We start from the raw sequence: 23771 nt of genomic DNA, 5'->3' as shown, positions 1-23771 counted from the left end.
CAAATTAAAATGTTTCTTTTCTTAGTTATGAAAAATACTACTTGATATGTTCCCTATCTCACAATGGAAAGGATCTTTTTAAACCTATTCAATCAAAGAAGGTTGGCACGTATAAGAATTTCTTCTATCTTATTAAATGGGATGAACTGTAAGTGAAATTTTTGGCTTTTTATTCTTTCAGTATGCTGTCTTTACTTTTTTCCATGTATGCATCCTAGGTTTCATTTTTATTACAATTTCCATTAAAATCCATTAAATTCTTACATCTTAAGGTCTCTTCTAGATATTATTCTATAGAAAAGCCAAATTCTCATTTAAAAATCTGAAATATTATTAAAAAAACTACATATTGTTAAATTGCAGAAACATGCCATTAATTCTTCTTAGACTTTTGTTAAGTTAAAACTATAAATTTATGTGTAATTTTAGAAAGATGGGTTTGTATAACATTGCTTAGTTTGGTATTCTATAATACTGTATATATGAAACCTAGTTCTTGGTTAACAGCTTAAAAAATTAAATCCATATACAATATATTTTGCACTGTTAATATTTTTAAAACAGGAATCATTATTTAGGCAGATAGATAATAGCAAAGCTTTTACTTTTCATTCTGCATTTATGAAGCGGTTTCCTATTTTTCTTTTTTTTGTAATTTTTTAAATTACAAAAATAATGCATCTCTGAAAACAACCAAATACAAAATTACATATGGGTAAAAGTGTCTTTTTTTTTCCAACACTTACCATCTTAGGGCTACTCGGTGACCACTTTCAGTGAGATTTTCAGTGACCACTGAAAGTGAGACTTTCAGACTTAACAACAAAAAAGGTAAACATATATGTCAGCTTGTGTGTATATGGGCACACGTATATCCAAATCTGAAATACTCATAAACATTCATCTAGTTTCTCCTAAAGGAAATAAAAATGACTATTATTTTTCCTAGAAATTGACACTAGCCAAGACTTGAGTAGAGGCACTAAGAAATTTTTGAGAGATGTTACATACTTGAAATTTTAATGAAATTTGTTTAAGATTTTGTATAATGCATATTGGCCAAGCTTGCTGCTTAAGTAAAGGTTACTCAGTAGTAAAGATTATTTGATAAGTCAAATAAAATATCTAAACTTGTCAGTCTCATTAATGGACTAAATTTCATATTTGATCTAATTTGTTTTTTCTATTAATACATTTTCCCCCCTTAGAATCATTTTTCCCATCCAGATATCACAATTGCCATTAGAATCACTTCTTCACCTTACTCTTTTTGGAATTTTAAATCAGAGCAGTGGAAGTTCCCCTGATTCTAATAAACAGAGAAAGGGGCCAGAAGCTTTGGGCAAAGTTTCTTTACCTCTTTTTGACTTTAAACGGTAAGTATTACTAAGTTGTAATGGTGAGTTACTATGGACACATCTGCAGCATCAGAATAGGCTAGAGGACAGGGTGGGGAACAATGACATACATGAAATAATAAGCGGCCTGTTTTTCCAGTGTGATAAAAGGAGGTCATTTCAGAGACCCGGATCAGAAGAAACCAAAGTTATTCTGCTATAGTTTGAACATATCTGTCTGGGTATTCAGAGGATTATTTGCCACTCACTGTTCCAGAGAAAAGCAGCAGCCAGTTCACTCTCTGTCATTTATGCAAAGCACTGTGTTATTTATGTAATAGTCATTTTCCCTTTTCTCTTTTTTTCCTCTTCTCATACTTTCCCATCCTTCTCCAGTTGCAGAGAGTCTACAGCTGTACATTATTTCCTTCTCTTTATCTGACTGATTTACTTCACAAAATTTGTTCTTGAACGTTCTTTTCCCATGTGCTTAAATATAGCATTTATTTCTTTCATTTTTTCTTTCCTCTTCTTCTTTTTTTTTTTTTTAAGTTTATTTTAAGAGCGAGAGGGAGAAAATGTGAACAGGGAAGGGGCGGAGCCGGGGCAGGGGAGAAAGAATCTCAAGAAGGCTTCACACTGTCAATACAGAGCTGATGTAGGGCTTGAACTCATGGACCATGAGATCATGACCCTGAACTGAAACCAGGAGTCAGACACTTAACTGACTGAGCCACCCAGGCGCCCCTATTTTTCTTTTAGTTACTTCCCTCATATTTGAGGAGGCAGTATAAGATTTTTTAATTCTCTGCCTTTAGGTAGGCTTAAATTTTATTTGATATCTGAAATAATTCTGAACCACCAAAGGCTAGAGAAAAACAGTTGAAGATATTGCTATTAAGGATGTGTATTTAGAATCTTTTGCTAAAAATAATCCATAATTACTCTAAAACAGAATATTGGCCACACGAAAGAGTGGAATTGTGCTCTCAGTTGTGATAAGTTAGTGTTAGAGAACAGTTATGTAAGAAAATTAAGTGTAATTGCATCATTATCACTAATTTTTATAAATAAATCATTTTGAAAACCTTCTTGCTCTTGAAAATACCAGGCAGGGATCTTTGTTTCATAGAGAAGTACCATCACTTTTTGCCACTTTTGTTGTCTGGTAAGAAATGGGGTTTGTTTTTTTAGATGAATGACATAATGTTCTTTAAAAAATCAAGAGAGTAAGGTGAAGGGCAATTGATTTTTGTTAGACAATTAAATAGTTTGCACCCAACACTCTGCTGTTAAAACAATGAGCAGATGGCATTAAACTTGAAACTTTGCCGAGTAGTACAGTTGATCTAGGTAGGTAATGTTACGTCTTTGCATTCAAGAAAAACTCAAAGGTAAGATGATTAAACATTAATACACGTAGAAAGAAAGTGTTAATGACTGTAATTCAGTTAACTTACTGTAGTATAGTGATCAGATATCCTATTCTTAAAATTCTTTAACAAAATTTTTAAAAATATTTATTTATTTTTGAGAGAGTGAGAGACAGACACAGAGTGTGAACAGGGGAGGGGCAGAGAGAGAGAGAGGGAGACACAGAATCAGGAAGCAGACTCCAGGCTGAGGTGTTAGCACAGAGCCCGACGTGGGGATCAAACTCATGAACTGTAAGATCATGACCTGAGCCAAAGTTGAATGCTTAACCGACTGAGCCACCCAGGCACCTCTGAAATTCTTTTTAAAAATAATTTATGTTTGGGGTGCCTGGGTGGTGGCTCAGTCAGTTAAGCATCTGATTCTTGGTTTCGACTCAGATCATGATCTCCTGGTTTGTGGGTTTGAGCTGGGTTCGGAGCTGGCAGTGTGGAGTCTGCTTCGGATTCATTCTCTCTCTCCCTCTCTGCCCTTCCTTGCCTTGCGCTGTCTCTGTCTCAAAATAAGCTTTAAAAAAAAATTTTTTTTTAACGTTTATTCATCTTTGAGAGACAGAGAGAGACAGCATGAGTGGGGAAGGGGCAGAGAGGGAGACACAGAATCTGAAGCAGGCTCCATGCTCCGAGCTGTCAGCACAGAGCCTGACGCAGGGCTTGAACTCAAGAACTGCGAGATCATGACCTGAGCTGAAGTCGGACTCTCAACCGACTGAGCCACCCCGGCACCCCATAAATAAGCTTTTTAAAAAAATAAAAATAGGGCAGCCTGGGTGTATCAGTCAGTTAAGCATCCATCTTTGGCTCAGGTCGTGATCTCATGGTTCGTGAGTTCGAGCCCCACGTCAGGCTCTGTGCTGACAGCTGAAAGCCTAGAGCCTGCTTCAGATTCTGTGTCTCCCTCTCGCTCTGCCCCTCCCTGCCTGTCTGTTTGTCTCTCTCAGAAATAAACATTAAAAAAATAAATAAAAATAAAAAAGAATTTATGTTTAAGGTGCAACTTGTGTACCATCTGATGAAGTCACTCTGAGGAAAGCCAGAAAACTTAGAGGCATTTCAGTCAGCATCAATAACAAATGAGGTCTTAACTCAAATCATCGATTTTAAGCCTGTGTTTCTCAGTCTTGGCACTAATTGATATTTTGGGCCGGATCATTCTTTGCTATGGGAGACTGTCCTATGCATTGTGTGGAATGTTTGGCAGCATCTCTGTCTTCTGCGTGCTATTTGCCAATAGTACTCCCTAGTTACCAACCAAAAGTGTCTCATGTCCCCTGGGAGCAAAATCACTCTTGGTTAAAAACCATTAATTTACACACTGATTATCAGTGCTTGCTTAAAACCATTAAGTGATTCCCTTTTCTGGAACTTTATAATGTATAGTTTAGACTGTGCCTGAACTAATTGATTACCTTAACTTCACAGAAAGAGAGATAAACCAAACAGTGTGCCTCTGTACGGATATAATACAAAGTAGTATATAATACTACCTTTAAAGAATTAAGTATTCTTGCCATATAACTAAACCTAAATCAGAATAAACCTCTAGATCTAACTACTATTTTATGAAAATATAGGAGATAAAGGGACATCCTAAATGACACCAGAGGAATACAATCAGTAAAATCCAGGATATAGAAAATTCTTAGAACAAAAGACCTGGTTTCTTCAATAAATGGCAGAGGATAAACAAAAGAATGTATAGTTTAAAATAAGAGTTAGCAGACTTTTTCTGTAAAGAGGACCAGATAGAAGTAGTTTAGGCTTTGCAGATCATAATACAGTTGATGCTTGAACATTGTGGAGGTTAGCAGTGCCTTCCCCCTCCCCATGAGGTCAAAAACCTGCATGTAACTTTGACTTCCCAAAAACTAAACTAGTAGCCTGCTGTTGGCCAGAAGTCTTATTGATAACAAATAGTCCATTAACACATAATTTGTATATCAATATATGTTACATAGTGAGTTAAAAGAGAAAAGAAAATCATAAGGGAGAGAAAATACATTTATAGTACTGTATTAAAAAGAGCACTTTTTTTAAGTTTATTTTGAGAGAGAAAGAAAGCTCGAGCAGGGGAGGAGCAGAGGGAGAGAAAGACTCCTAAGCAGGCTCAGTACTGACTGTGAGTCCGATGCAGGGCTCAATCTCACAAACCTGAACCGTGAGATCATGACCTGAGCCGAAATCAAGAGTTGGACGCCCAATCAGCTGAGCCACCCATGTGTCCAAGTACTGTATTTATTGAAAAAAATCCATGTATAAGTGGACCTGCACAGTTCAAGGGTGTTATTCACAGGTTAACTGTAATCTCCGTCACAAAAAGCAAAAGCAGCAAGAGACAATATGTTAATGAATGAGTGTGGCTTTATTCTGATAAAAGTTTATTTACAAAACCAGGTGACAGGCCTGAGTTAGACTCTTAAATTAAAATATACTTAGAAAGACATCAACAGGGGGCGCCTGGGTGGCTCAGTTGGTTAAGCATCTGACTTTTGGTTTTGGCTCAGGTCATGATATCACAGTTTTGTGGGTTCAAGCCCTGATTCTGCTTTGTGCTGACAGAGGGGAGCCTGCTTGGGATTCTGCTTGGGATTCGCTCTCTCCTCTCTTGCCCCTCCCCCGTTCACATTGTCTCTGTCTCTCAGAAATAAACATAAAAAAATTTTTTTTAAAAGACATCAGTGAAATGCAAATGTTTTATCTTGTTTGGATCCTTATTCAAACCACCAACTGTAAAAAAAATAGCTTGTGAGACAATCAGGGAAATTTGAAAACTGACTAGATAGCAATGATTTTAAGTAATTATTGTTAATTATTTTAGGGGTGATAATGGTGTTTACTTATTTTAAAATAAAAGTGTTTATTGTTTAGAGATATATAAAAGTATTTACAGATGAAATAATAGGATCAGAATTTGCCTTAAAATAATCTAGTTAAGGGTGAGGGGTAGATCTGAAGAATATAAAATGTAATGTGTCAGAGATTTAAAGGGTTTTAATCTATAAGAGAAAACTGGAGTCTAGTTTTGGAAAGGAGACTTGCTGTTTGGATAAAATGAATAAAGTTTGAAGTTTATTTTATATTTCTACTTTAATATATCTCATGTTATGTTTCAGAAATTTCTTCTGTGTAAACATATATTATTGTCTTGTTGGTAACTGTTTTTAATTTAAGTGGGCCGTAAAGTGGTGGAACACCTGAGTGGCTCAGTCAGTTAAGTTGAGTGTCCGACTCTTGATTTTGGCTCAGGTCATGATCCCAGGGTTGTGGGATTGAGCCCTGTGTCAGGCTCTACACAGAGCATGGAGCCTGCTTGGGAATTCTCTCTTTTTCTCTCTCTCTGCCCCTCCCCTGCTCACACAGGAGCTTTTTCTCTATCTCTCAAAAAGTAGGCCATAAATTATAGTCTAGGGCAAGTGTCAGCATATTGCAGCACACTGCCTGTTTTTTGTAAATATAGTTTTGTTAGAACACAGCACACATTTATTTATGTATTGTTCAGGGCTACTTTTGCACTGTAACAGCAGAGTTGAGTCTCTGCAACAGATTGACCCAAAAGGCCCCACATATTTGCCATCTGGCCCCTGGCACAGATACAACTTCTCATCTAAAACGTTTAGTGGCTTTGCTATGAGGTAGGTATTGGTTTTTTTGCCATGTATTTTTGTTTGTTTGTTTTTTGTTTTATTTTAGAAAGCTCAAAGTGGGGAGGAGGGACAGAGGGAAGGAGAGGGAGAAAGAGAGAGGATCCTAAGCAGGCTCCGTGCTCAGCGCAGAGCCCAATGCAGGGATTGTGACCTGAGCCAAAATCAAGATTCAGATGCTCAACAGACTGAGCCACCCAGGTGCCCCCCCTCTTTTTAAAAAGCTTATTCATTCATTCATTCATTCATTCATTCATTCATTCATTCATTCATTTTCAGAGAGAGAGAGAGACAGAGACAGCGTGAATGGGGGAGGGGGAGAGAGAAGGATACAGAAAATCCCAAGTAGGCTCTGCACTGTCAGCATGGAGCCCCATATGGGGCTTGAAACCATGAGTTCATGACCTGAGCTGAACACCCCCCCCCCCCCAGCTTTTTATTGGCATGTGGTTTTGTTCTTATGGCAAAAGTCAGGGAGCCGTTCTGTAATCCAAACTGGTATCTTGAGATGTATTCCATTGTAGATGATCTTCAAAGACTAACCTTCACCTTTCTATTTATAAAAGCTGTTTTGGGGGCAGATGACTTTGAGTCTACCATTTTGTGTTCTATCCATAAACCCATTCATCCCAAGATACATTCTTTCTTTCTCCTCTCCCTTTGTTCCACACCCCACGCAGTACATTTACCTACCTACAGTATTCATACACTGTGGAGAGTGATTCTGATATGTTCTTAAAGATGATACTCTTTTTATCAAATGTATGCTTGGTGTTTAGATACCAGCACTTAAAATTCATTACCGTGTGATGTGAGTTTTGAAGTTTTTAAATGAAAACTATGGTATTCTTCTGTTTATATTCATGAAGGTTTTTAACATGTGGAACTAAGCTTCTATATCTTTGGACTTCGTCACATACAAATCCTATTCCTGGAACAATACCCAAAAAAGGGTATGTGATGGAAAGAATAGTGTTACAGGTAATGGTACTTCTCGATACATGGAGAGATTTAAATTTAAATTTCTTATTAAGATGTATATGTGTACCATTATTTGGATTGTTACTAAAGTAGCATAATTGATCTTGTTTGATCTTATGGCTTATCTTCTATTTAAATGTTAATAAACCATTTCCTATTTCTGAGAAACAGTAAAAAGTGTACCCATCCCAAGCAATATATGTGCTTTTATGAATTACCAAAGATAGCAATCACTTTCAACAAAAGGACAGAAGCATTAATTCAATATTCAATGTAATAATCACCCTGGTGGCTAAGAAAAATCAGTTTTTTCAAAGACAAATTAATGTGGGAGATATGTGGATTATTTAGCTTCAATCTCATCAACTTCTGTTAAATTTTTAAGGTTGATTTTCCTTCTCCTACATTTGATGTCATTTATACTACTCCTCAAGTTGACAGAAGCCTTATACAGCAACACAACTTAGAAACATTGGAGAATGATACAAAAGGGAAACTTTCTGATATTCTTCATAGAGACTCATCACTTGGGTATGCTCGTTTGATTTTTGTTTTGCCTGGGTATTTTTTATAGTAAATTTCAAATTAATATTTTATTAAATGCCCTGATTTATTTCATGATTTAGCAATGTTCTTGGTATGGGAAGTTTTTTGTTTGTTTTTAATTACATAAAAAGACCGTATGACTACATAAGACTTTAGAAATGTGTTCAAGTCAAATTTACACATGATCAAAAGGCAAACAACATTGAGAACTAAATTTACCATAAATATCAGTAGATTAATTTTTAAATATATAAAGAACCCTAAAAATATATATATAAAGAACCTTTTCAATAGAAAACCAATAACTTAGTAGTAGACAAAGAATATGAGTAGATAATTTTTTGGAAAAGAAATAACAATGCCTTTTAAATATCTAAAAAGATGTTTTACCTCTCAGTAATGAAGGAAATGAAAATTAATACAAGATAACATTTTATACACATCACTTGGTTGAAAAATGTCTCACTGTATAAGCGTTAGTGGGGTTATCAAAAAACGGGAATTATACTGTTGGCTAAAGGGCTTTTGGAGAGCACTGTGGCAAAATCTATAAAAGGTTACAATGTATGTAGTTTGTAACCTATCAGCTACGCTTCCAGTTAATTATATACCTTAGAGAAAATTTTTATGTTTGTGTATGGACTCAAGAATATTCATTGCAGTATTTATTTGGATTATTGTGAGAGTGACAGGGAATGTCCATCAATACAGGTTTAATTATGGTATATTTATCCAATAGAGTATTGTGTAACTATTAAGAATGAACTTATAGTTATATGTAATAATATGTAAGATATGTTAAATGAAGAAAGCAAGGAGCAGAGTAGTGTATATCGTGTATTACCACTTACATAAAGAAAAAAAAAGCATATATACCTCTGTATATGCTTCTATATAAATAGACTATCCCTGGAAGGATGTGCACGCTTATTAGTTGCCACTGGAGGAGAGCTGGAAGGAGAGACTTCACTGTGTACCTTTTTGCAATATTTGAAATTTTTTCAGTACTCCACACGAAATGAATACATCAGTAAATGTATACACAAAAGTAGATGGATGGGTGGTAAAGTAGTGAAATATTTTGTCACATAAACATTTGTTTTTAAGACTAAGTCTCCAAAACAAGTACTTCTTATTTTTAATATTCCTCATTTGAACCGAATAATCATCTTCTAAAATCATCTTCTAAAATAGCATTTTTTTTTTGCATGACATTTGATTTTAGTTGTATAAAATGGATGAAATCCTTGCTTTCTCTTAGCATGGGTTCTGCTTATTCAATTCTGATTTCTAGTCGTTGGCATCTGGTTAGAGTCCAATAATATTTTTATTGTACTGAATTATCCTTCATTCTCATAACTAAGACTCTTTTATCAAGGCACAATGATTTCTTTCTATCCCCCAAATTAGGGTAAATTAGTGGTGTTTGCTGTACATTGCATTTTTCTATTCCAAGTTAGTATTAATGATTCTACCAAGAAGTGGCTGTCCTAAAATGAATAAATTTCTCCTTTGTATTTTTAATCATTGAAATTATAGCCATCATTATGATATTGAGAAGTAATTTAATTCTATTATATATGCAGACTTTCTAAAGAAGATAAAGCCTTTTTGTGGGAGAAACGTTATTATTGCCTCAAACACCCAAATTGTCTTCCTAAAGTACTAGCAAGTGCCCCAAACTGGAAATGGGTTAATCTTGCCAAAACTTACTCACTGCTTCAGCAGTGGCCTCCATTGAACCCACTGACTGCATTGGAACTACTTGATTCAAAGTAAGTTAACCATGACTGAATGTACTTGTTCTATTCTGTTGTTGTCAGTTTTTCCAGTAAGGTGTATTAAGTTGTAGGACATGAAAGCAATTCAATATAAATGTGTAAATGTATATTTTTGCAAACATATTTTCTGTGTTGAGGTTCTTAAAAAGAGATGTCACGGGGTGCTTGGTTGACTCAGTTGGTAGAACATGGGACCCTTGATCTCAGAGGTCGTGAGTTTGAGTCCCATATTGGGTGTAGAGTTTACTTTAAAAAAATAAAAAAGATGTCATCATTTAAAACTAATCTAAAGAGAGAGTTGTAAATTTTTAATAATCTGTTATATTTTTTATGATGTGGGTCAAAATTTTCATAAGGGTAAGGTTTGTGAACAGTCCTGAATTTGAATTTTTATAGTACAGTAAGATTTTCTTCCTAAAATAAAAAAGAAGGAACACATTGTTTTTTGGGTTTTTTTGGGTGCAAAAAAGATGGTTTTATTACAGCACGTGTACAGAATCTATGAACAGAAAAGGCTGCTGAAACACATTGCTTTTGAATAAAGAGCTATTTGAGTATTCTTTGTCAGGTATAGATTAAGATTGTGTTTCAGGAAATATAGATTTTCATCAAATCTTGATTTTTGTGGTATTTGTCTAGATTTGCTGATCAGGAAGTGAGGTCCATAGCTGTGACCTGGATTGAGGCCATAAGTGATGATGAGCTTACTGATCTTCTCCCACAGTTTGTGCAGGTGAGTTTTTTTTTTTTTTTTTTTTTTTTTTTTTACTAGGTTGCCTGCCCACCTTACTCCACCCATTTTTTTATGAGTAGGGAACTTGCTAAAGCATCCCCCTTCTGTTTTGATTAAAAGTACTTTTGTGGGAAGGTTGAAGTACATTACATTTGGATATAGTATGAATTTTTTTCCCACTGTTGTTAGCTGCCCCACTTGAATATTATATGTACCTGGATTTTTAATTCTCAGATTTTTAGATTCTCAAACAAACCAGGCTTGAGCTTTTCTTTAATTTTTCTTTCCTAGCCATTTAAATATAGGTAATAAATTATTCCCAAATCTACACTTTTCTGCTTGATTTCATTAATTTAGCCTAAGTTAATTCACTTTTTCATTTTCCAGTGTTACCTTAAATCAACAAGACTAATACTTGCTTTTTATAGTTTCTCCTTTGATAATTTTATCCTGATAATGGAGTATGGGTTTGACAACTAGTAATTCTTACTTTCTTTCATGCATAGGCTTTGAAATACGAAATTTACTTGAACAGTTCATTAGTGCGCTTCCTTCTGTCCAGGGCATTGGGAAATATACAGATAGCACACAATTTATATTGGTAAGATTTAAAATTTTTTAAGTAATTTATTTCCATTCTTAGTATTTGTAAAGATGATATACTTTGAAAGTCTAAATGGTATGCTCAGACTACTTATTGTCCATACCAGATGTTTTATTGAAGGCATTACAAAGCTAAATTTTATGTCCTTAGAAATAAAACCAAAAATAACAAGACTCTTTATTGCAAAGATATTTGGCATGTTAGAACTCCATAATAATTAATAAGTTTTTACTTGTTTATATACCGTAAAACAAATTCTGGATACCAAAAAATGAACCTAAGTTGATTTTTCAGAAGCACTTATCCAGTTTTCAGAAGTGGCTGACATAAATATTTTGCTGTATTAGGCTCCTCAAGGATGCCCTGCATGATGCACAGTTTGGTGCCCGATATGAACATGTTTTGGGTGCTCTCCTCTCAATAGGAGGAAAAGGACTCAGAGAAGAACTTTTGAAGCAGACAAAACTTGTACAGCTTTTAGGAGGAGTAGCAGAAAAAGTAAGGCAGGCTAGTGGATCAGCCAGACAGGTATGTACCCATAAGTGGGAATATAAATATTTTGATGTTAAAGGATCTTTACACTGCTGATGAATTGTTACTCTTTATCAGTAGACATCCAGTAGAATCTAATTACACCTATGCTGTTTTGAATAGATAATTCAAAGGTTGTTTAAAACCACAGGGAAAGATTTTTGCAGTCTAACTCAGAAAATCAATGATTTTTAAAAATTTATTATTTTTTTTAGTTAAATTTTAGTTAGTAACATATAGTGCAATATTTATTTCAGGAGTAGAATTCAGTAATTCATCACTTTGATACAATACCCAGTGCTTATCACAACAAGTGCCCTCCTTGGTACCCAATCACCTACCTAGCCAATCTCCCTCCTCCATCAACCCTCAGTTTGTTCTCTGTCATTAAGAGTCTCTTGTGGTTTGTTTCCCTCTCTTCCCTTCACTGCCCTTCCCATATGGTCATCTGTTTTGTTTCTTAAAATCCACATATGAGTGAAATCATATGGTATTTTTCTGTCTCTGATTGACTTAATTTGCTTAGCATTATACATTCTAGCTCCATCCATGTCATTGCTGTTGGGAATGCAACCTGCTGCAGCCACTCTGGAGATGAGTATGGAGGTTCCTCAAAAAACTAAAAATGGAACTACCCTATAATCTAGCAATTGCACTATTATGTATTTACCTAGAGGATACCAAAATACAGATTCAAAGGGGTACATGCACCCCAATGTTTATAGCAGCATTATCAACAATAGCCAAACTATGGAGAGGGCCTAAATGTTCATTGACTGATGAATGGATAAAGAAGATGTGGTATATATATTTACCATAGAATATTACTCAGCCCCCCAAAAAGAAGAAAAATCAGGGGTGCCTGGGCGGCTCAGTCGGTTAAGAGTCTGACTCTTCATTTTGGCTCAGGTCATGATCTAGTAGTTTGTGAGATTGAGCCCCCTGTCGGGCTCTGTGATGTCAGCATGGAGCCTGCTTGGGATTCTCCCCCTCTCTCTCTGCCCCTTTCCCACTTGCTTTCTCTCTCTCTCTCTCTCTCTCTATCTCAAAAGTAAACAAACATTAAAAAAAGTAATGCAAGTATGAGTTGATGCTGATGTTTAAAAAATCCAAATAATAAAGAAGCTCATAGAATAAAAAATTTTTAATTAAAATTTTAAATTAATTTAATTTAAAAATTAAAAAACTTCCAGTTTCATTTTCTGTTAGGTATCTATTATTCATAGTTTGCTTTATGTCCCTTCTGGTCTTTTATATGACTTTACACATATATACATACAAGTACATGTATAAATGTTTGGAGTTTTTTTGTTTTTTAAAAAAATTTTTTATAGAAACACACACACGTACTGTTATTGAGGTAAAATTCACATAACACTCATCACTTTAAATCGTTAGGTTTTAGTACATTCACAGTGTTATACAACCACCACCACTAATTCCAGAACATTTTCGTCATACCAGAAAGAAAGCCTATACCCACTAACCTCTCAGTTCTCATTCCCTCCTCCTCCCAAGCCCTGGTTAGCATTAATCTGCTTTCTATCTCTATGGATTTACCTATTCTGGACATTTCATTTAAGTGGAATTACACAATATGTGGACTTTGTGTCCAGTTTCTTTCAATTTGCCTATTTTTTTCTTTTCCACTCCCCCCAATTTTTAAAATGTCTATTTATTATTGAGAGAGACAGAGTGTGAGTAAGGGAGGGGCAGAGAGAGCAGGCTCCAGGCTCTGCGCTGCCAGCATAGAGCCCAACATGGGGCTTGATCAATGATATCATAACCTGAACTGAAACCAAGAGTTGGAAGCTTAACCAACTGAGCCACCCAGCCGCCACTACCTAATATTTTCAAGGTTTCATATATTCTAGCATATATGAGTACTTCGCTCCTTTTTATAGCTAAATAATGTTCCATTGTGTGAATAATTCCACATTTTCTTTATCCATTCATCAGTTGATGGACATTTGGCTTGTTTCCACTATTTGGCTATCATGAATAATGCTGCTATGAATGCTTGTGTATGTTTTTATTTGAACACCTCTTTTCAGTTTACCTAGGAGTGGAATTATTGAGTCATAAAGCAATTCTGTGTTTAACTTTGTGAGGAACCAACAAACTTTTATATGAAGCAGCTTCATCATTTTATATTCCTACTAGCATTGTATGAGGATTCCAAGTTCTCCACATCTTCACCGTTATTTTCTGCCTTTTTAAAAAAATTATAGTCATCTTAGTGGGTGTGAAGTAGTATCACATTGTGGTTTGACTTGCATTTCCCTGATTAATGATTTTGAGCACATTTTTATGTGTTTGTTTGCCATTTGTATATCTTCTTGGGAGAAATTTCTGCCCGAAGAGTTTTGTGTGTATATATGTATTTATTTACTTAGAGTGTACATGAGAGTGGGGGAGGGGCAGAGAGAGAGGGAGAGAGCGAATCCCAAGCAGGCTTTATGCTGTCAGTGCAGAGCCTGACATGAGGCTTGATCTCATGAACCTGGAGCCATGAAATCAGCTCATGATGTGAGCTGAAATCAAGAGCCGGTTGCTTAACTGACTGAGCCACCCAGGCACCCCTCCCCCCTTTTAATTAATTGGTTTGTCTTTTTGTTTTTGAGTTGTTCCTTAAATATTTGGGATATTAGACCCTTATTGGAGATACTGTTTGTAAATATTTTCTCCTGTTCCTTGAATTATCTTTTTATTTCCTTGATGATGTCTTTTGCACAAAAGTTAATAATTTTATGAAGTTTATTTTTGTTGCTTGTGCATTTGATATCTAAGAATTTGTTACCAAATCTAAGGTCACAAAGATACACACCTATGTTTTCTTCTAAGAGTTTTATAGTTTTGCTCATATGTAAATCTTTGATCCATTTTGAGTATTTTTTAATATGCTTTGAGATAACTCATTCTTTTACATGTGGTTATCCAGTTTTCCTAGCACTGCTTGTTTGGGCTTTTTTTTCCCCCCAGTCTTTCGTATGGTTTTATTTTCTCCCTTCAACCATAATAATATATTATCTTCACTGGAGGGTTTGTAAACACAGGCTTATTCAGCCCATTTACAGGCAAGGCAAATGCTACGTGTTACAATGTTCCCACCATGGAATCTCTGGTCATCCAACCCAAGTCACCCCCTTGCCTGTCTTTATCTTCACTATACTCTGTGACCACTTCATTGAGTCTCATTCCAGACTTTAAGTTTTCCATGGTTTCCATGATTTTCCCATGTTTTTCACACAGAATGTGTCTGACCTTTACTGAGTTGCCACCATCTTTGGGACCCTGAGACTTCTTGTCAGAACTGTCACTCCCAGAGGCTGCTCCCCACTTTCCCCACTTTCCCCACTTTCCCCACTTTCCTCCCTTTCCTGGAACTGCTTTTTCCCTTGGGCAGCATCTTCGAAACTTCCCAGCATCATTTGTTGAAGAGACCATTCTCTCCCACGAATGATCTCAGCATTTTTGTTGAAAATCAGTTGACCGTAGACATACAGGTTTATTTCTGGACTCTGAATTATATTCCATTGATCTGTGAGATTATCCGTATGCCATACTGTTTTAACTACTGTAGCTTTGTAGTAAGTTTTGAAATTAGGAAATAGGAAATATGAGTCCTCCAACTTTGTTCTTTTCCAAGGGTGTTTGTTTGTTTGTTTGTTTGTTTGTTTTGGGGGGGGATGCTATTCAGAAGTCCCTTGCAATTCTGTGTGAGTTTTAGTACCATCTTGTACATTTCTGCAAAAAGGAAGTTGGAATTTTGATAAGAATTGTGTTGAGTCTATAGATTAATTTGGAAAACACTGCAGTCTTAATATTGTCTTCCACTTCATGAACACAAGATGTCTTTTTGTTCATTTAGATCTTTAATTTCTTTGGGTAATTTTACTTTTTTTTGGTTTTTGTTTTTTTGTTTTTTGGTTTTTTTTTTTTCACTTGGAGAATTTGTGTCAAGACATATAGTTACACTTCATGTTTTTTTATGGGTACATAATAAATTAATTCTTTGGGAACTTCCTTTTGACCATTTGACAGTTGGACATTTTAAAAATTGAGTGGGTCCAGGATACATCATAATATTTTTGTCTTAAAAATAGATCTTCATTTTCTTTTTTTTTTTTAATGTTTATTTATTTTTTAGACAGAGAGAGACAGAGCATGAATGGGAGAGGGGCAGAGAGAGAGGGAGACACAGAATCGGAAGCAGGCTCCAGGCTCTGAGCCATCAGCCCAGAGCCTGACGCGGGGCTCGAACTCACACACCGTGAGATCGTGACCTGAGCTGAAGTCGGACGCTCAACCGACTGAACCACCCAGGTGCCCCTGATCTTCATTTTCTTTATGTACTTATAGTATCATTCTCTTTTCCTAGGTTGTCCTCCAAAGGAGTATGGAACGAGTACAGTCCTTTTTCCTAAGAAATAAATGCCGTCTTCCTCTCAAACCAAGTCTTGTTGCAAAAGAATTAAATATTAAGGTGACACATAAAATGCTTATAAATTCATATTGTATTTCAAAATAATTTGTAGGAAGAAAGCAGATGGGCAGATATGCTTAAAGCAAATGAGGATAAAACCTTCATAGGTTGGTTATGTAGGTATTTATGGATGTCTGTTTATAAGATCCATCTTTATATCAGTAATGTTTACTTAATCACCATTCCTAAAAGAAAAAAACAATATAAAATTATTTATTCTCTCAAAATTTTTAAAAAATTTTCTTAACATTTATCCATTTTTGAGAGAGACAGAGCATGAGCTGGGGAGGGGCAGAGAGAGAGGGAATCTGAAGCAGGTTCCAGGCTCTGAGCTGTCAGCACAGAGCCTGACATGGGGCTCTAACTCAAGAACCACAAAATCATGACCTGAGCCGAAGTCAGGTGTTCAACCGACTAAGTCACCCAGGCACCCCCATCTCAAATTATTCTTTACTATGGTACCTTGGAAGCATATGTTGTAATTCAGTCACAAATAGGCATTTTCTTTTCCTCCCATGTGAATGGTCAGTTAGACTCTTCCCAGGTTTATAAAACATTTTAGAGCCATCAAAAAGTAGTTGAGTAATCATCAGAATTGAGCAAAAGCAGCGAATTCAGCAAAGGCAACCAATTAATATCTGTGGTTTTGAAAGGCTAGGGTTTAAGTATCCATAAAGGAGTCTTGGATTTGATTTCTTAAGTTGATACATGGCTACTCTTTACTGAAATTTAACCATGGGTGCCTGAGTCGTATGTCATTGACGAGGGTCATGTTAGGGATGGGTCACATTTTCTCCTTGGGTTTTGTTTGTTGTTTCCCTTAATTGGTCTTTTTTTTTTTTAATGTATGTTTATTTTTGAGAGAGAGAGAGACAGAGACAGAGCACAAGCTGGGGAGGGGCAGAGAGAGAGGAAGACAGAGCATTAGAAGACAGAGCACCTTAGAAGCTCTGTGCTCTCAGCACAGAGCCTGATGTGGGGCTCAAACTCATGAACTGTGAGATCATGACCTGAGCCAAAGTCAGACGCTTAACTGACTGAGCGACACAGGTGCCCCTAATTGGTCTGTCTTAAATTAGTTTTTTTAACCAGTTTGATTTTAAAATAAGGTTTGCTCTTTGCTAATGAAATTTTAAAATTTAGTGTCACTATTTGATTGCATGGCTAATTATTAATTATAAGAGCACCATAAAAGGAGAAGTAGAGGTCTCATTCTAGATCATACTGATTGAGGAAAGGTAAGAGTATACAAAATTTTATGCTCTGTTGAGGAATTATGACACTTCTAAAGGTCAAAATTTTAATAATTTTTGTCTCAAGCTTTCAAGGTTTTGCTTCTCTGTTTAGAGAGTAGTAGGTAATATTTTACTTATATATGCTATGTTTAAGTCAGTTTCAAAAAGTTTTTTTTAAATACCTCTTGTCTGCTAGGTGATCTAAAAAGCAGTTCACGTGTGTTATTTCATTTGCCTTAATTCAGAGGAACAAGTGAAGGGAGAAATGCCTAGGACAAAAACCTTAAACCCATTTTTATTCCAGTGTTATCTTTCTAATGCTTAAACATGTTGTATTTGTAGTCCTGTTCCTTCTTCAGTTCTAATGCTGTGCCCCTAAAAGTGACAATGGTGAATGCTGATCCAATGGGGGAAGAAATTAATGTCATGTTTAAGGTGAGCAAATGAGGTTACTTTGTTTTAAAATGATAATTTAAAAATTCTTTTCTCAAATTCCTTTTCCAAATTGCAAAGTAATTTTATTTAATATTTAATTAAATTGAATAATTAAGTGAAAAAATATTGCTGACATAAATTGTTTCCAGACAGATTTGGGAACAAATGCAACTCTGGGCTAGAGCTGCTACCTAGGCCCTGCTGGTTGAACACATCATAACTGCATGCAGTGCCTTTCACACAGACTGTCATGTGAGTGGCACCCCTGGGAGTTGTGCTGTGTGAAAGTGCACAACTGTGAGCAATGGCACTGGTTTTTGGAAACACATAACTTACCTGTGAGAAGCAGCAGGAGTGGAGCACTGCCGAGTAACCCATTACCAAAGTTCTGCGTCTTGTGATAATAATTCGTATATTTTGAAGAAAGAATGGAGAGTTTTCATTAATTCATTGAGTTAATGGAGGTTCATAAAGATAGCTTTTCTTGAACTATCTTTGATAAAAATATAAACATATATTTATATAAATATATATATAAATGTAAATACAAAATATATTTATATTTTTCTCCTAACTTACATCTGGTTTGGGTTATATTTTACTGATGTATTTGCTTTTTTCTAAAACAGTACCATCTATTTGAATACAGAAATTTTATATATTAAGTTTTAGTATTAGTTAAGGCAAATCTCCTTTTTTTTATAACTAGTTTAAAAAAATATATTCATCATTATGTGTCTTAAAGTTACTTTATCCAGTTTTAAAAAGAAAATGAAAACTTGATGTGATTCCAGTTAGAATTTATTTTGGCAGGGTTAACTTTTTTTTTAAGTAAACTTTTAGTTTGAGATAATTATAGATTCATAGCCTGTTGTAAGAAATTATACAGAGATCCTGGGTACCTTTACCCAGTTTCTCTCAATATAACACCTTGCAAAGCTATCATATAATATCACAATCAGGATATTGGCATTGATACAGTCTAAATATGGAATGTTTTGGTTATGACAAAGACCCTCCATTTTGGCCTTTGAAAAAATTGAATATGATTCACATACCATAAAATCTAATCCTCTAAAGTGTATAGTTCAGGAAATTGAGACATGAAGAGGTTAAGTAATTTCTTCTGGAATGCTGCAGAAAAATAAAAAGGCAGTTCTGTTCATCTCATTCTTCACTCTTTCTATTATTTCTCCCTCCCCCTGCCTTTAATAGTATGTAACATAGTTAAGTCTTTTGGAAAGGTACAGGTTTCATTTTGTTTCTTTGATTCCAAGGTTGGTGAAGATCTTCGGCAAGATATGTTAGCTTTACAAATGATAAAGATTATGGACAAGATCTGGCTTAAAGAAGGACTAGATCTGAGGATGGTAATTTTCAAATGCCTCTCAACTGGCAGAGATCGAGGTAAGTCTGTTAGTTCTGTCTTGGTGTCTTATTATTTCTTTTCTGTGAACTTAGCTCATAGTGTACCTGCCCTGAGGGAGTCCTGATGCTGAACATTATGATCTCAGTTGTTTCTTACTTTAATTTCATGTTACTTTATTGATTTATTTGTTCACAAATAAGTCATTGAGTAGCCCCAATGAATGCTTTGCAGTAACCAGAGGTGTCTGTTGATTGATTGAATGAAAACTGTATGGTCTTCAGCTTTTGATTTAAAATTAAGGCCATGTCTAAGTTAAACCAACTTTGGTTTCATTTCTGCAAAATAAAATAATGGTTTCAAAATTTTTTTCTACCTAAGGGCAGACTTCATCTTCTTATTTGTTAAGTTCATTTCCTTACCACACATGTTTGGTGTGAATAGTAAAAGTACTACACCCAGAAATAATTGTGATAATTAAAGAGATAATCAATATAAAACACCCCAGTATGTGAAACATATTAGGTACTCAATAAATTGTAACTATTATCATTATTCTTATTCAACAAATGTTTGTTGCTAATCTATCTACAAAATGCTAATAACATGGAGTGCTTATGTTTAGAAGGAAGCAATTAAAGACCTATAATTTGAAAAAGGGGCCCCTAGGTGGCTCAGTCAGTTAGGTGTCCAACTTTGGCTCACGTCATGATCTTGCAGTTCGAGCACTGTGTCAGGCTCTGTGCTGACAGCTCAGAGCCTGGAGCCTGCTTCGGATTCTGTGTCTCCCTCTTTCTCTGCCCCTACTTGTGCTCTCTCTCTCGCTCGCTCTCTCCAAAATAGATAAACATTAAAAAAAAAAATTAAAAAAATAAAAAAGTAATTCGAAGATACTTTAATAAGCTAAAAGCTCTAAAAAAAATTACAAAGTCAGTACCATGGAGTTTTAAAGTAGGGAAAGATCATTTATAGTTGGTGGAAATGAGAAATGCTTCTCAGAATCTAATCATAGACACTAGAAAGTCACCAGAAAAATCATTTAATCATCCTTCTAATATTTGCCATTCATTTTATGCTTAAATGCCTATACTTAAGGAAATTTAACTGCATTTCAAGTTGGTCTGCCGTATCCTGGATAGTTCTGATGACTATAGAAGTTTTCTTTATTCTGGTGAATGGGAACTGACTCCTAGTGTCTTCTACCCATCAGTTCCAGTTCTGTTTTAGACTATCATATAATTAAGTCAAATCCTTCTTTATGATGAAAGTATTGTGGCCTCAGATCCTGAGTTCCAAATTCTTTAGCCATTAGATTACCTTATTATTTGATTGTTTTCATTGTAAAGGGTTTAAGTGATCCAGTCTCTGAGAATGGCACCTGGACTTGGTAGAATGCAAAGTGGGCAAAGTCTTGTACATGTGGAACTTAACAAGTAAAACCATCATACTAACTCTTGCTAAATCATGCCTTGGCCGTTCTATACTTGTACATTTTGTATCTTCAACCCAAGTGTAGGACCTTATCTATTAACTTTCTTGTTATATTTGATCCATTACTTTTCAGCCTCTTGGATTCTTTTTAAAATCTGACTTTTGTTATCTGTCATTAAACCTCTTAGTTTGTGTCATGAACTGATTTGAAGAACATACATTCTGTAGCTTCTACCAAGTCATTGAAAAAATGTCTGCTTAGAGAACTAAGGACCAACCCTTGTGGCATGTCACTAGAGATTTCCTTTCAAATGATTGCTAAATCATTTTATTTAGTTACTAAGTATTTTAATTAGTTACTCATCAACTTTATTGTGTTATCAGCCACTCCACATTTCTCCATTTTATCCATCAGGACAGTATGAGAGCCTTATCACTTTCCTTTCTTAGTTTAGGATGTACATGCTTTATCTTGTCAAAAAGGAAACCCGGTCAATTAAAGAATTCTTGCTGGTTGTTTTTCATATAAGTCTTGTAAAAGGAAGTTGTTTTATTAAAATTCCTCAACGAGAGCCTACCATTTCATTAGATTGTTTTTTTTTTGTCACCACACTTATTTCATATAGTTGTTGAACTTTTTCTTTCTTCTTACGGAATTCCATGTAACTTTGGAGGCAGATTCCTCATGTTTTTTATGTTGTTTCTAATGGTTGAGTGTTTACTTTGTGTCTTGCCCTGGTCTAAGCTTTTCACTTGTGCTCCCTCACAAGTGTCCTTATTTTTCAAATGAAGAAATCACATCTCCATCCTCTGTGAAGTTTTTAACTAGTATCTCAGTATTTGTAGTAATCTTCACTTCTTCAGACTCAATAGTTGTCTTTAAATACTCACCAGGCATTTACTACATGTTTTGTATCTTCCCCACTGGATTGATAGTAAGTTCCTTTAGGGCAGTGACTGTATCTTACATAGCTGGTATTACTTTATATATTTTATGAACTTTGGTCCACTGTTTTTACACATAGTAATTTGCATCTATGCATATTTGATTATAAAATTAAAAATGTATTCATATATTAAAATTTTGATTAAATGTTGTCATAGAATCAAGGTCCAGGTGCTCATTGAAAAGGGATGTCACTGTGAACTATAAACTAGATGATACAACCAAAACAACATAGAAGATCCAAATGAATTCATTGTGCGTTGTTTGGCCAGGCTACTAGGATTAAAACCTGGCCCTGCATACTTTGTTTTGGGGTGGTCTGAAGGCCTTGGCCAACTTGCTTTCTTCCAGCCCTTTGTCTGAAGCAAGTCTTTGTGTCCATATCGTTATTTTGACACTACTGCATTTCCTTGGTTTTTAAAATACATAAAACAAATTATTTAGTTATAGAAATATTTCATGCACATAGTAAAATATCTGTGTAGCATGTAATAGAATAAATTGAAAAGTAAATCTTCGTTTCTCCCACACCTCCATTTTTAATCCTAGGCATCCTACTTCCAAAATAAAGCCACTTACATAGCCTTCTGGGACTATTTTGTATATATTCTAACATGCATGATATTCTAACATACATAATCTTTCTTTTAAACACAAAAGGACAGTTCTCCATCTGGATTTTGTATTTAATAGCATATTTTTAAGCATAAGTCATAGAGATCTCCTTCATTGTATTCCCTTATGTAAATGTCCCAAAATTTATTTGTTTCAAAAGTGTATTTGTTTTAAAATTTATTTGTTTTAAAAGTAGAGAAAATATGGGGTGCCTGGGTGGTTCCTCAGGTCATGATCTCACGGTTTGTGGGATTGCTACGTGTGGCCCCACACTGGCAGTGAGGAGCCTGGTTGGGCTTCTCTCTCTACCTCTCGCTGTCTCTTCCCTCCCCTGCTCACATGCTCGTGCACGTTCTCTCTCTCTCAAAATAAACATTTTTTTATTTTTTATTTTTTTTATTTAAAAAAAATTTTTTTTAACGTTTTTTTATTTATTTTTGAGACAGGGAGAGACAGAGCATGAACAGGGGAGGGTCAGAGAGAGGGAGACGCAGAATCTGAAACAGGCTTCGGGCTCTGAGCTGTCAGCACAGAGCCCGACGCGGGGCTTGAACTCATGGACCACTAGATCGTGACCTGAGCCAAAGTCAGCTGCTTGCTTAACTGACTGAGCCACCCAGGCGCCCCAACATTTTTTTAAAAAGTAAGGAAAATAAAAAATGATTTGCCTAGCCAGGCATTTACATTTTCAGTTAGGAAGACAAATAACACATACTGGAGATTTGCACATTATCACAATGACAATCTTAATCTGCTCTTCCCTTTGAAAGGGCTTAGTGTACTCTGAAACATTGCATCATTTCCCAAATACATGATCAGAGTAAGCTTTTTTGTGTTGAAATGGGATGGCACATATCTTACAAGTAACTTTATTAACTAGGTCAGAATCCTCTAATTTGTAATTAAAATTGTTATTCTTGGGAGTGTGTAGCACATGGTTGTATAAACTGTAGAGTCTCAAATAGTCAAATTCAGCTGTTAGATTTTGGGTACTTCTGAAAATAAAAAAATTTTGATTGCTCAAATTTTCTAGCATGGGCTTCCAGACTTTATTTATTTGTTTTTTTTATTTGTTTATTTTATTTAAAATCTACCATTTTTACAATTTTTTAATGTTTAGCTTTTAAAGTTTATTTTGAGAGAGACAAACAGTGCAAGTGGGGGAAGGAAAGAGAGAGAATTTTATAGGAGTTAATATAATAATTATCATAATAAAAATAGTTACCATTGGATAGACTTTACTGTGTACCAAACATTATGCTAAATATGTCACATAGACTTCTTTAATACTCATTAATAACTCTTTGAAGTAGATACTATTCTTTTTTTTTTTTAATTTTTTTTAATGTTTTTATTTATTTTTGAGACAGAAACAGAGCATGAGCAGGGGAGGGGCAGAGAGAGAGGGAGACACAGAATCCGAAGCAGGCTCCAGGCCCTGAGCTCTCAGCACAGAGCCCGACACAAGGCTCGAACTCACAAACCACAAGATCATGACCTGAGCCTAACCGACTGAGCCACTCAGGCGCCCCTATTCTTTTTTTTTTAATTATTTATTTATGTTTTAATTTACATCCAAGTTAGTTATCATGTAGTGCAGCAATGATTTCAAAGTAGATTCCTTAATGCCCCTTACCCATTTAGCCTATCCCTGTTCCCTCAACCCCTTC

The 23771-nt window shown here is 35.3% G+C and overlaps 1 protein-coding gene and 1 pseudogene across 1 annotated transcript in view; one reads left to right on the top strand and one right to left on the bottom strand.

Annotated features, from left to right (window-relative positions):
• Nucleotides 1-23771, top strand: part of PIK3C2A (phosphatidylinositol-4-phosphate 3-kinase catalytic subunit type 2 alpha) — a 197658-nt gene that overhangs the window by 157442 nt on the left and 16445 nt on the right. The window contains exons 13-23 of the mRNA XM_045484660.1: nucleotides 26-148; nucleotides 1209-1376; nucleotides 7281-7392; nucleotides 7778-7923; nucleotides 9525-9713; nucleotides 10359-10452; nucleotides 10959-11053; nucleotides 11404-11584; nucleotides 15969-16073; nucleotides 17651-17743; nucleotides 19021-19150. Of these exons, the coding sequence (XP_045340616.1) occupies nucleotides 26-148; nucleotides 1209-1376; nucleotides 7281-7392; nucleotides 7778-7923; nucleotides 9525-9713; nucleotides 10359-10452; nucleotides 10959-11053; nucleotides 11404-11584; nucleotides 15969-16073; nucleotides 17651-17743; nucleotides 19021-19150 (1436 nt within the window). The remainder of the gene's footprint in view (nucleotides 1-25; nucleotides 149-1208; nucleotides 1377-7280; nucleotides 7393-7777; nucleotides 7924-9524; nucleotides 9714-10358; nucleotides 10453-10958; nucleotides 11054-11403; nucleotides 11585-15968; nucleotides 16074-17650; nucleotides 17744-19020; nucleotides 19151-23771) is intronic.
• Nucleotides 14584-15332, bottom strand: LOC123602192 (annotated as a pseudogene).

This window comes from Leopardus geoffroyi, chromosome D1 (assembly GCF_018350155.1).
Source record: "Leopardus geoffroyi isolate Oge1 chromosome D1, O.geoffroyi_Oge1_pat1.0, whole genome shotgun sequence".
Classification (NCBI taxonomy): domain Eukaryota; kingdom Metazoa; phylum Chordata; class Mammalia; order Carnivora; family Felidae; genus Leopardus; species Leopardus geoffroyi.
This window is presented reverse-complemented; position numbering and strand designations above follow the sequence as displayed.